Source organism: Rhincodon typus, chromosome 24, assembly GCF_021869965.1.
Source record: "Rhincodon typus isolate 14 chromosome 24, sRhiTyp1.1, whole genome shotgun sequence".
In the NCBI taxonomy this organism is placed as follows: Eukaryota; Metazoa; Chordata; class Chondrichthyes; order Orectolobiformes; family Rhincodontidae; genus Rhincodon; species Rhincodon typus.
The window spans coordinates 23,032,111-23,046,293 of NC_063355.1; the positions used below are offsets into that span (position 1 = coordinate 23,032,111).

General features: G+C 38.2%; 1 protein-coding gene across 1 annotated transcript in view; it reads left to right on the top strand.

The window, feature by feature from the left end:
* The window catches only part of LOC109935682 (MLX-interacting protein), a 63,794-nt gene extending 50,367 nt beyond the window's left edge, over nt 1-13,427 (top strand). Inside the window, exons 15-18 of the mRNA XM_048611720.1 lie at nt 99-226; nt 1,186-1,309; nt 2,224-2,353; nt 11,797-13,427. Of these exons, the coding sequence (XP_048467677.1) occupies nt 99-226; nt 1,186-1,309; nt 2,224-2,353; nt 11,797-11,918 (504 nt within the window). The 3' untranslated portion in view covers nt 11,919-13,427. The remainder of the gene's footprint in view (nt 1-98; nt 227-1,185; nt 1,310-2,223; nt 2,354-11,796) is intronic.
* Nucleotides 13,428-14,183: the final 756 nt, after the last annotated feature.

Consider the following 14,183-nt stretch of genomic DNA (forward strand, 5'->3'; position numbering starts at 1 on the left):
AGCAGTTCTCTTTCTCACAAATAAAATTCTCAGTTTTCAACAGGATGGTGTTAACCCTGCATGTATTTTAACCAAATATTTTGATATCATTCCTGTAGATGAGCAATGCGGCAACACTGCAGAAAACTGTGGAATACATAGCAAAACTACAACAGGAGAGGTCACAGATGCAAGATGAAGCAAAACGTCTCAGGGAAGAAATTGAGGAGCTTAATGCATCAATCAAGTGGGTATACATATTCTGTTACGTTTTTAAAATCCATTGTTGTTCTTCTGGAATTCTATATCATAGCGTCAAACCCTGTATTTTTATGGCAATTACAAACTACAAAAATTGTTTTTATATGATATATACTCTATATTATATATTTTAACAACTTTTTCCCAACTGCCAATTTTAAACAACATAAAATGTAATAAAGATGATGGATTGCAAAATTCCTTTAATTGCAGTTGTTCCTTACTTGTTACATTGCATAATTTAACATTTGTTGTGCATAGTAACAGTTATAAATCTATAATTGTGGTATTTATTATGGTTAACTGTTGACATCACCAAAAAAAGTTTACATTGTCAACTTCGTTTGTCTATAATTTTGCTGTTGATTTCAAGATTTTTTTTTTTGGTTAAACTCCTGAGATGTATTTGACAATACTGGCCAAATTTTTCTGGCTCCATGCAGTAAAGATTGTAGCTTTCTTGGAGTACTGCTGCACATCTTTCTTCTGTGCTCCCATGGAGGATGCAGCAGTTTCAACAGTGCATGTTCCATGAGCCAGTGGTTCTTCAGTTTTTTGTCCAGTCCTCTTCTGACTTTGCTGACTGTTGGCAATGAAACTCAGTCCTTAACTGATGTGGGATACAGGTGCACTTCTGAAAGGAGGTGCAGGTAATAATTAGTAAGCACGATGCAGGCTAATTTTGCTTCTTCATAACTTGGGAGTGAATACCCAATATTTCACTCATCCATTCACAAACTAAAGTTAATAATTCTGCATGGAGTGGAGATAGGAAAAGTCCTGTGCCCTGCGATTATAAGTTCAGCTACTCAATGGATAACCTAACAAATTATTTGAGTGGTTAAATTGCATTGTACTTTGTGTAGTTGTAGAAGTTGATTCTGCTTGTTGAATTATTTGACCCAGCAATGATAGTAATTTGAAACTGCAAATTCCCAATTTCAGTACCTGCCATAAGCAGCTTCCTGCAACGGGTGTCCCAATGACACAGCAACGATTTGATCATATGCAGGAACTGTTTGATGAGTACGTCAAATCAAGAACACTTCAGAATTGGAAGTTCTGGATTGTATCCTTTTAATGCTGAAAATTGGTAAATTATGTGGTGTAGCATTTCCATTGAGGTGCATTTTGCCAAAATCACGCAAACAGCATAAGGCATCAAAGAATTTGCAATACAGGCTATATGCAGCACAAAGCGATTTTCCACAGTTTTCTTTACAAACTGTATCTACTCTCTCCATTTAAGATGAAGATGAGGAATTTCTTCTGTCAGAACATTGTTAAGCTTTGGAATTCTATTCCACAGATAGCAGTAGAAGCTGGGCATTTGAATGTATTAAACGATGAGTTGGACAGATTTTTGATTTACAGGAGAGTTGAGAATTATAGGAGACAGACAGGAAATTGTAGTTAAAGACACCATCAAATCAATAATGACCTTGTTGAATGAAATAGGCCAAAAGTCCTAGCCTTGCTTCTATTTCTTATCTTATTATGATCCTAATATTACCTGCATTCAGTTTTTGAACAAAAATTTAACAACATTTTTAAGATTATTAAGGCTAACATGTGACACTGAAAATTGTTTCTTGTTGGTTTTAATCATGTCATATTTGGAGGTCAGTTAGTACTGGTGGCTGGTTTGCGATACAGAGTGATGCCAACGGCGTGGGTTCGATTCCTGCACCGACTGAGTTTACCGTGAAGGACTCCCCTTCTCAACTTTTACCCTCACCTGAGACGTGGTGACCCTCAGGTTAAACCACCACCAATTATCTCTGCCTGTAATGAGAGAGCAACCGTATGGCCCGCTAGGAGTGTCTTTACTTTGGTATATTACTAATTTGCTATCAAGTGTGATCAAATACAAGCATCTTCAGAATAATAACTTAGTAGTATTGAATTTCTTGAGCCTAGTAATGATGTTTGCTGTTAATGATAAAATTTAAAAACATTTGTGATCCTTGACACTCTAATCAGTTCAGCATAATCATAAAGCCTTTGTTTGATTCTTTCAATGATACCGTCGTGACTACAAGTTTAGATGATTTATGCAAGACAACACTGTCATGGTTGGATCAGTACTGTTCTCTACCAGTACTTCGACCAAGTAAGTCAATTATAACAGAGTTGAAGTAAATCATCTCTTAACTTCAGGGTTTCACTTTTTTCCTTGTTAAAACACAAAAGCAGATAAAAGTCATATAAATTCATGGAAACAAAAGTTGTATACAGTAACACTAAAATGCTTGTTAAAAATTTCATCCGATATGATAAAAAAAATCATTAAATTGTTTGGACATAATTTACAGAGCATTAGCAACTATAAGTTTTTTCTTAAGTCCAAAACTAAGGGAGTAACACCATCAAGGCATGTAGTCAAGATGGGGTTGACTATTCATATAAGAATTATGTACACATATCATCATTTAGCATAAATAATAAAACCAATGAGTTATAAGCATAGATAAAGGATCTTTGGAAAGAATAGGGAAGTAATGTAAAGATGAATTGTAGGTATATTGGTAGGCATACTCACCACAACATTAATAGAACAAAATAACAGTCAGTGAAAAGACCAAGGATAAAACTGAGGTACAACAAAGGATGCAAGAATCTTGAATGAGCTCTCTACTGATTGCCTGATAGGAGTATCATGGTGGAGGGTATATCAATATGAAAATCAGCAAAGCAAGTAGCTGAAACAACATGGCTATACAGTGATGGGAGATATTATTTTATTTTCATATAAACTGGAAGAGTAGCTCAAAAAGAAGAGGTTCAGAATTTCTGGAATGTAATCAAGAGTTTTCTGCAAAAATCTGTTTTAGAATTGTCAAGGGGATAAGGCTGTATTAAATTTAAGTGATTGGTAGCAAACTGGGCTATTTAACAATCTGACTGCGATGAAAAGTTTTGTGTCCATCACATAATTTGAACTTGATGTTTGGTTCACCGAGTTTTTTGATGTCCTATGACAATAGTACACCCTCCCGAAAGACACAGTCTCCACATTCTACGCTTTGAATAGTATTGATTAACAAACAACGTAAAATATTGTGTTAAATTGAAAGAAAAACGCTCAAAGGTGAGAATCCAGCAGATGGGAAAACTTTTTAAAAAAAGAAACAAAATAATATGCTAAAAGGGAACAAGAATCCATGTTTGCAAGAAATATAAAAACTAACTGGAAATGATTTTAGAAGTGTATTGAGAAAAAGAGAGGGGGTGAAGGCCAATTTGGACTCAATAAGGATATGCTATAATGGCCAACAAATGTTTCTTTTTTCACAGTAGGAAAAGAACATTGAGAAAATGAATAAAATATATATCCAGATCCGATGGCTTGAACCCTAGAGTATTAATAAAATGTGGAAATTTGCAGATATATTCTTAAACTTGTTAAATTTAGGATTTTTAAATAACAGAATTGGAAATGCATCATTATTTAGAAGGGGAGGGAGAGAGAAAGACGTAACTACAGATAGTTTAACATCTGATGTGGGGAAATCACTGGAATATATCATTAGCCACAGAGCAAATGAGCCGTTGAATGAATAGAAAAGTTTTCCAGAGGCTCAAACGTAACTGTGACTCATCAGTCATGTCTAATAATCTTGTTGAATTATTTTGAGGAGATCATGAACATGCTGAACGTAGATTTGACAGTATGGATTTCCAGACACATTTGATAAAATTCTACACACAAGCTTGACTTTGAATTTCTGTCATAGTTACACTCAGGAGCACTCCTGCTGGAGCTGAAATTAATTATGTTGCTTAAAACTTTATGGAATTTTCAGCATATGTTATGAGCTAACATACAATGTTTCCAGGTTTCCTTATGGTCATTGATTGCTCCCTCTGTCTGAATGCATCTCCAATCATATATCGTGCATGTTACAGTCTCATAGACATATACATTTTTACTGGTATCTTAATGCAATAGAATCATAGAATCCCTCCGTGTGGAAGTAGTCCATTTGGCCCATCAAGTCCACATTGACCCTCCAAAGAGTATTCCACCCAGACCCACATCCTTACCCTATCGCTGCAAACCTCCATTGCCCATGGCTAATTCACCTAGCCTGCACATCCCTGGACACTACGGGGCAACTTAGCATGGCCAATCCACTTAAAAGCTGTTTGGACTGTGGGAGGAAACTGGAGCACCAGAGGAAGCCTATGCAGACACGGGGAAAATGTGCAAACTTCACAGCGATAGTCGTCTGAGGCTGGTGTCAAACCAAGGTTTCTGAGATATAGTAAGAACTGCCGATGCTAGGGTCTGAGATAAGGTGTAGAGCTGGATGAACACAGCAGGCCAGGCAGCATCAGAGGAGCAGCAAAGCTGACGTTTTGGGCCTGGACCCTTCTTCAGAAATGGGGTAGGGGAACGGCACTCTGAAATAAATAGGGAGGGGGGAGGCGATGATGGAAGGTGGATAGAGGAGCAGATAGGTGGAGAGAAGACAGACAGGCCTGCCTCCTTGACCTTTCTGTCTTCTCTCCACCTATCTGCTCCTCTATCCACCTTCTATCATCGCCTCCCCCTCCCCCATTTCTGAAGAAAGGTCCAGACCTGAAACGTCAGCTTTCGTGCTCCGCTAATGCTGCCTGGCCTGCTGTGTTCATCCAGCTCTACACCTTGTTATCTTAAACCAAGGTCTCTGGCACTTTGAGGTAGCAGTGCTAATCACTGAGCCACTATGCTGCCCTAATAACTTAAGTGATCTTTAATGTGTTCATAAGTGGAGATACAATTTGAAATATAGAGGTGAATAAATTCTGGAGGAAAATCAACAGCGGTGGTTAACTTATTTCCAACTTCTGTGGAATGAAGAGACATATCCATATTCACAAGTACAGAAAATTATTCCGTAATCTAGCTCGACTGCATTAGCTTCAGTAACATCTCTATGGCATAGAAACGTAGAAGATAGGAGCAGGAGGCGGCTACTGGGCCCTTTGTGCCTGTTCCGCCATTCTTCATGATCATGGCTGATCGTCCAACTCAATAGCCTAATCCTGCTTTCTCACAATAACCTTTGATCCCATTCACCCCCACTGCTATATCTAGTTGCCTCTTGAATACATTCAATGTTTTAGCATCAACTACTTCCTGTGATAATGAATTCCACAGGCTCACCACTCTTTAGATGAAGAAATGTCTCCTCATCTTGATCCTAAATCGTCTACCCTGAATCCTCATACTCTGACCCCTGGCTCTGGACACACCCACCATCAGGAACATCCTTCCTGCATCTACCCTGTCCAGTCCTGTTAGAATTTTATAAGTCTCTGAGATCCACCACCCCACCCCACCTTATTCGTCTGAACGCTAGCAAAAACAATCCCAACCTGGTCAATCTCTCCTCATACGTCAGACCCTGCCATCCACGGAATCAGCCTGGTAAACTTCCGCTGCACTCCTCGAGAGCAAGAGTATACTTTCTCAGGAAAGGAGACCAAAAGTGCACATAATATTCCAGGTATGGCCTCACCATGGTCCTGTATAATTGCAACAACACATCCCTGCTCCTGTATTCGAAACCTCTCGCAATGAAGGCCAACATACCATTTGCCTTCTTTACTGCCTGCTGCACCTGCATACACACCTTCAGCAACTGGTGCACACTCGCCTCTCCCAATTTACAGCCATTCAGGTAATAATCTGCCGCCTTGTTTTTGCTTCCGAAATGAATAACTTCACATTCATCCAAATGATACTGCATCTGCTATTGATTTTCCCGCTCACCCAACCTGTCGAGATCATACTCAAGGATCTCTGCATCCTCATCAGTTCACCCCCGCCCCCCAACTTGGTATCATCTGCAAATTTGGAGATGTTACATTTCATTCCCTCATCCAAATTATTAATATATATTGTAAATAGCTGGGGTCCCAGCATCAATCTCTGTGGCACCCCACTAGTTACTGCCTGCCAATTTGAAAAGGACCCATTAATTCCTACTGTTTGTTTCCTGCCTGCCAACCAGTTTTCTCTCCATCTCCGTACACTTTCCCCAATCCCATGCGCTTTAATCTTGCAACATTAATCTCTTATGTGGGACCTTGTCAAACACTTTCTGAAAGTTCAAATATACTATATTGACTGGCTCCCCCTTGTCAATTCTACTAGTTACACCTTCATAAAATCCCAACAGATTTGTTAAGCATGATTTTCTCTTCGTAAATCCAGGCTGACTGTGTCTGATCCTGCTACTGCTTTCTAAATGCTGTGCTATAAAATCCTTGACAATGGATTCGAGAATTTTCCCCACTACCGATGTTCGGCTCACCGGTCTGTAATTCCCTGTTGTGTCTCTACCTCCCTTTTTGAATATTGGAGTGACATTAGCCACCCTCCAATCTGCAGGAACCATTCCACAGTCTGTAGAATCCTGGAAGATGACCACCAATGCATCCACTATTTCTAGAGCTACTTCCTTAGGTATTCTGGGATATAGATTATCAGGCCCTGGGGATTTATCAGCCTTCAATCCCAACAATTTTCCCAGCACCATTTCTTTACTGATCTCCTTCAGTTCTTCCATCTCACTAAATCTTGCATCCTCCAACATTTCTGGTATCTGATTTGTATCCTGTTTTGTGAAGACAGAACCAAAGTATGTATTCAGTTCCTCAGCCATTTCTTTGTCCCCTATTATACATTCCCCTGTTTCTGTCTGTAGGGGACTTACATTTGTCTTTACCAATCTCTTTCTCTTCACATACCTATAGAAACTCTGAGCATCAGTCTTTATGTTCCCTGCAAGCTTACTTTTGTACTCTATTTTCCCCTTCTTAATCAATCTCTTGATCCTTCTTTGCTGAATTCTAAACTGCTCCCAATTCTCAGATTTATTGTTTTTCTTGGCCAATCCGTATGCTTCTTCCTTGAATCAAATACTGTCTCTTATTTCCTTTGTAAGCCGTGGTTTGGCCCTCTTACCCATTTTGCTTTTGCGACAGACAGGAATAAACAGTTGTTGCAGTTCCCCAATGCGTTCCTTGAATGTTAGCCTTTGCCTATCCACTGTCATCTCTTTAAGTAACTCTTCCCAATCTATCAAGGCCAATTCGTGCCTCATATCCTCATAGTTTCCTTTATTAAGGTTTAGCATCCTGAGTGAAAGCCTCTATAATCTGAGTAACGACAGAACTGTCAAATCTGGAGATGAAAGAGTCAGGATCAAAACACTTGTTGACGAATGAACTATATTTTCTATATATTTGAATGAAAAGTAGTCTCTGTAATTGAAAAACTCCATCAGTTTTAGGTTCTTAGAGTCGATGCTCCCAGTGTACCACATAATGGTTGAATGAATTGAAGTTTAAATTTTCAGACTTGAAGATAAATATTTGGTGTGGGTTCTGAACTTCCACTGTAACCTCAGTTGATTTATGTTAATTTAACATTTGGGCATCTTTTCTACACATCTCAATAAAAGTTCAGCATGTGTTGAGTCAGTAGAATGAATGTCGGAACAGACACATGTTTAAGCTTAACTTCTAGGTTGCGTCCACAGAGAAATGAAAGAAATTTCTGTGTAACTTTGTGACATGAGTAATTGTTTGGTAGGTGGGAGATAGGATAAGGGAACGTTTTCTGACTTTCTGGTAGAAAATAGTGCCTACAGAGATCTATGCTGGGCTTTAGCTTTTCACCATATATCAATGACTTGGATGGAAGTAAAAAGGGTTGTATATTCATGTTTTCAAATTACACCAAGTTGGAAAATGTGTAAGTCATGAACATGGGAAAAAACCTTACAAAGGGACATTGGATAAGTGATTCCATGAAGCTAGTGTATGGAGTTTAGTATGGAGTCATCTGCTTCAAATCCAAGAAAGAAAAAAATTACAGAACTTAAAACGTTGGTAAAAGGGGACACTAAGTTGAACTTTGTGTCTTGCACTCATCAAGACTTGAACACGAGTTTAAAAAGGGAACCCTAATTTATTCAGCACAAGAGCAGAGTTCTGATTGGTTGGACCTTGGTTAACATGGAGATGTAGATAATTGTCCATCTTAGCTGATTAAATTCAGATCGGGCAAGTAGACCCGAATAGTTTAGAATGTTGCCATGGAAACACAGCAGGGATTGACAGTTTCCATAATCCTTTCCTCTATGAAAATGGACAAACTACCTTTGTGTCCAAAGAACAGGGTTCTGTATGTGTAACTTCTTGCACACACTAATGAACCACACTGTGATCCTGACTGATCTTAAATTGATTTCCAATGTAATTCTTAGCATCATCAGGATTATTTAGTATATGTTGTCTAATAGCAGAACCGTATCTGATGTTGGACAGTATTGTGAAATTTGCTGTCGTAGGCTGATTGAGAATGATTGACATGCTGCATGCAGCCAATGATCACACAAATGAGTAATGTGCTCTGTGAGTTTCAGTGCTGGTGTAATGCCAGATACTGGTGGACGATATCAAGGAACGCCTCCTTTTGTCTGCAGGAAGTAAGAACAGGAGAGGTTTCTGGTCAGAAGTGTGATGGGGAAAAATGGGAAACTTACTCTGCACTAACTCCAGGCTACAATATTAATATCAAAGTGTATGTCGCCACTGCAACTCAGACTTCTTGGAGTGGGTCAGTTGATTAAGGACAGGTGTGACTGAGATCGGTTTGAACTGTGTGGAGTTAAATACTTTTTCCAACTGGTGTCTGTTTATGGTCTATCTTTTTGTCCTATTTGTGGTGGAGATCATGTCACAGAATCATAAGAGTCATGCAGCATGGAAACAGACCTTTCGGTCCAACTAATCTACACTGACCATGTTCCCAGACTAAACTAGTCCCACCTGTCTGTATTTGGCCCATATCCCTCCAAACCTTTCCTACTCATGTGCATATCCAAATGTCTTTTAAACATTGTAACTGTACCTGTATCCACAACTTTCTCTGGCAGTTCATTCCACACATGAACCATTCCCTGTGTAAAGAATTTGCCCCCATGTCCTTTTTAAATTTTTCTCCTCTCACCTTAAAAATATGTCCCCTGTGTTTTGAACTCCTCCACCTTAGGGCAAAGATCTTTTCCTATTCACCTTATCTTTGCCCCTCGTGATTTTATAAATCTCTGTAAGGTCACCCCTCAACCTCTACGCTCCAGTGAAAAAGTTCCTGGCCTATCCAGCCTATTTTTATAACTTAAATCCTCCATCCCTGGCAACATCCTGGTAAATCTTTTCTGAACTCTCTCTGGTTTGATAATATCCTTCCTATAACAAGGCAACCAAAACTGCACACAGTACTGCAGATGAGACCTCACCAGCATCCTGTACAATCTCAAGATTATGTCCGAACTCCTATACTCAATGGTCTGAGTAATGAAAGCAAACATGCTAAATGCCTTCTTAACAACCCTGTCTACCTCTGATGCATTTTTGAAATGTCGCTGTGGGTCAGACTTGCCTCAAGGCAGAGAACTCCAGAAGAAAGGGGAATTTCATGTAAAAGTTACAGAAAAGCTATTGTACTGTTAGGTTTGTGGCGCATGGGGATGCAGTCTTCACATCTGAGCAAGGCTGTTCAGAGATGAAAACAGGAAATCCTTTTTAATCTAAAGGATAGACAAAAATGAAATTTTTCTCCCACATAGGCTACAGTTGGTGGATCATATGGCATTTTTAGGACTTTGAGATTAACAGCTCTTTAGGAAAGGATATTAAGGATATGGAACAAATTAAAACAAATGGAGTTGTCTCACAAATAAACTGCGATCTTTCTAATGTTCAACAGCCTTTAAGGCTTCGAGGGACTGAGTTATAGGGAGAGGTTGGACAAGCTAGGACTTTTTTCTTTAGAGTGTGGAAGATTGAGGGGGGATCTTACAGAAGTATATAAGATCATGAGAGGTATGGATAGGATGAATGCACTCCATCTTTTTCCCAGGGTTGGGGCGATTGAGGACTAGAGGCCATCGGTTTAAGGTAAGAGGGGAAAGAATACTTGGGAACCTAAGGGGCAACTTTTTTACACAGAGGGTGATACGTGTATGGAATGAGCTGCCAGTGGAAGTATTGAGGCGGGTACGTTAACAACATTTAAAAGGCATTTGGACAAATACATGGATAGAAAAGGTTTAGAAGGATATGGGCCAAGTGCAGGGAAATGGGATTAGCGTGGATGGACATTTTGGTCGGCATAGACCAGTTTGGGCTGTAGGACTCTATGGCTCACTAATAGATTATCATTCAAGACGTGAGTCAAATGTAACAAAGCTGATGCACACAATTGTTGTAGGTTTTAATCTTAATATAGACTGCAAACATCTAATTGGAATAGTATATAGACTAAGTTAATGGAATGCATTAAAGACACTTTCCCAGAATGATAGCTCATCAAACTAACCAGGGAACATGCTATTTACTCTTCTGTAATGAGTAAGGTTTAATTAGTAAACTCTTTGGAGGTCATCTGGGGAAGAATGATCATTATGTGAAGGAATTTGATTTAAAAAATGATGTACTTAAATCTGACACTAGAATCTTGAATATAACGCAAATTACATAGAATTTGGAGTGTTTGGCAAGTTAGATTGAGACTTCCACCTTCACAACAGAAGACACAACAATATATAAGAAATACGAAGGAATGCGGAATCTAATTATAGCGAGGAACTTAATTCATGACTAGTTAAGGAATAGTACTGGCAAAACTAGTGAGACTAGCAGCTGATATGTTCATAAGACTGACAGCCTACATCTTTGAATTCTGAAAGATATAGCTGCTGCAATAATTATATATTACCTGCGATTGAATAATGGATTTCAGTATCTGGAAAAATCCTAAGCATATAATAAATATTACGAAGGCTGTGACAATTATATTTCACAAATGCAGTGAACTTTTGAAAAAACACAAAGTAATTGGTAGCATAAACAAAGCAAATATAGTAAAGGCTCCAAAAGTATTAGAATTTTGTTGTTATGAACTGATCCAGAAATTATTCTGTGGCCTGATGCAGAAATTAGTCCGAGAAATGTTTGAACTATTTAAATCCTTTTGGTTTATTTCTTATGCAGTAGAGATTGGACTTGAAATCAGAAGAAATCATCTTCAGAGAGGTCATCTTATCTGATCCACTTTTTATAGTTTTGGTGGAATATGATAAGTACTAGAATGCCAATATACTACCCATGTCAATTAGAAAACCACAGAATTCAGACTTCGGCAGATTGCCACATTTTGCTAGGGAAGATACTTCTGTTAAATTCAGTGTGTTTTTTTGTTAAAATATGAACACAATGGTGTAATTATAAGAATGACTATTACTTTCTGCTCCAGTAGGTTGTACACCTCCAAAGTGGCACAGCAATTCATGCAATAAGGAATGTTGTCAGAATGTGTGGTTTTTCTGCTTCTTCACTTTTTATCACTGTCAATATGCCCTTGGAGCAGTCAATAATCTTCTCTCCTGTTGCGTAGGAAATCTTGAGCTTAATTGATATTTTCATATCCAAATGAACGTTATATGCTTGATGAATCATCAACCTAATATCAGTTTGTTTTTTTGTTTGTTTCAGTGGTACTGACCACGCTTCGTAAACTTAGTACTACTACATCCATTTTGTCAGATCCATCACTGATGCCTGAACAAGCAACGCAAGCAGTAAACCGGATCAATAATATCAGTGGAGATTCATAGCATCAACTTGTATTGCATGGCATTTCCTGTGAAACGTGAGAGTCTCATGGTTGGACATAACCGTCCTAGTGTAAAAGCATAAGTAATATGCTACTTTCCTTCTTCCTGTCTGTGACTTTTGCACTTTAATGAAAATGGAAAGCTGTGATCTGGATATTTGAGCAACCTAACCTGAATGGCTGGGTCTTAAATGTTCCTCCTTGAATAAGCCTTCTGATTTTAAGGGTAAACCCATAATTAACACCAAATGATCAAAGTTATGGCAACCTGTATCTGTGAATATCAGTGTCTGGAGGCCATGTGCATTTCAGCTTGTATTTGGCTCAAGTAATACTTGTTCATTTTCTGCTGTACAAGGCAGCATCAATACAGTGCACAACCCCATTATGTTAACCTGGGGAAGGGAAGACAGCAGATAGATGGTATTAAGGTTGTTGCTAATATATGCAAGCTCCTTTTAGCATTGTTCTTTGTGAAGCATGAGCATTTATTATTTACTCAAGATACTTTCTTTGTTCCAAAATTTCAGATTGCTTCCAAAGTTTGAAGTACAACTATTTCGTTTATCTTTAGCCCCGAAAGCTACGTATCCTCTCAGTTGATTTCTCTTTTATTTAGGAAACTAGCATGTTTACCAGGACACATCCTCCAAAAGAAAAATCAGAAGGTTTATCCCTAATGATTCAACATTCTTTATCAGTGCATTACTCTGAACAAGAAAAAAGTTAAACTCAGGTACACATAAGCTGCAAGCCCTGTGCACAGCAATAAGACATTGTTGTTGGTGGCTTATGAAAGCCTAAGTTATACTGTTTGTATGTTTTGTAAATTACTATTAAATCAAAATGTAATGAATTTAACACAAGTCACCTTAAAGGAAATATGTTTTTGAATATTTACAATGTTTGTTTTTTTTTCAATTCTAAGGCCTCAATGCTATCCTTTGATTCCCCACTCTTCCCCCCAGTAAACTTTCTGAGGAAAGTGCGGACTTTGTTAAAAGAACCAAAGAAAATACTTAACTGATGTAAAAGCAAGTGTTTTTGCATTTAACCTCTCTGTCCTGGTTCACCAGTGAACAGGTATGAATCATGTTAACCAGATAATGTGTTACTAGTAGAAAGGTGCTCATATATCTCACATCAGTGCATAGAATCACCTTCCTTGTGTTATTGGGAAGAAAAAGCCAAGTCCATTCATTAGAAAATTTTGAATGTTCCCTGAAGGAAAGAAAAATCTTCATTTTAAAGAATAATAAATTATGTTTTTGTAATGATGTGGCAGAAACCTTAATTGTGATGTGGTTGTATTGGATTAGACATTGGAAAACAAAGTGATGGTTACATGCTCAAACTAGATTCTGTATGCAATTTTGTGCAAAATCTGAAACTTAATTGGTGTACATAATTGTTTTAGGGTTCTGGTCTTATCTACACATTTTCTATTTAGAACCATGATGTATTAAAGCTTCATTTATATTTTATTAAATAAAGTAGAAGCCAATTCTTATTTTTGAGTTTGATTTTGGTGGTCATCTGATTAAGACCATGTAAATGTACAGTGGACAGTGTGTACAAACAAACTACTTGCTTTTTTAAAAAAAAAGCTTCCCTGTGCACTCCAGGTGGTTTGTTTAGTAAATGTACCAAGTGCAAACTTAAAGCCACAGTGAGATAAGCCATGATCTTATTGAAGGGTGAAGCAGACTCAACAGACTGAATGGAATACTCCTGCACCTATTGTTGCTTGTTGTGGCATCGAGCCCATAGGCAAGAGAGATCTTCGAGGTTGCTGAAGTGACAGATAAACAATAACATCTAAATAATTAGTACATTTGCCATGGTAGGCATTAGAAATCATGGGTTAGGAACGTGCCTAATACTAACAGTAAAGTGTGAGTGTGTTGAGTGAGGATCAAAATTCCATTTGGTTCTGATGTCACCATGGGCATTCTGCTAGTAATAAAGTCGTACGCCGATATTTGGAGGAAGTGCCAGAGTTGACAGCACTTGTGGAACTCAACCAAGTGCCTTTTAGAAGAAGTGGGAATATTAAATTTGGTCATGAAATGTGGTACAGTGCTAGTTGATGAACTGAGTGTCTTTTTTAACTTGGCGTTTTATGCTATTTTAAAAAAAATCAATTTGGTTCATTTCACCTGTACTTTTGAAAGAGTTATGTAAGTAGACCTACTCCCTTCCTGTTTCCACTCATCCCTACAACATTTTCCCTTTCAAGTCCTTATTCCAGTTTCTTCTAAAAAGT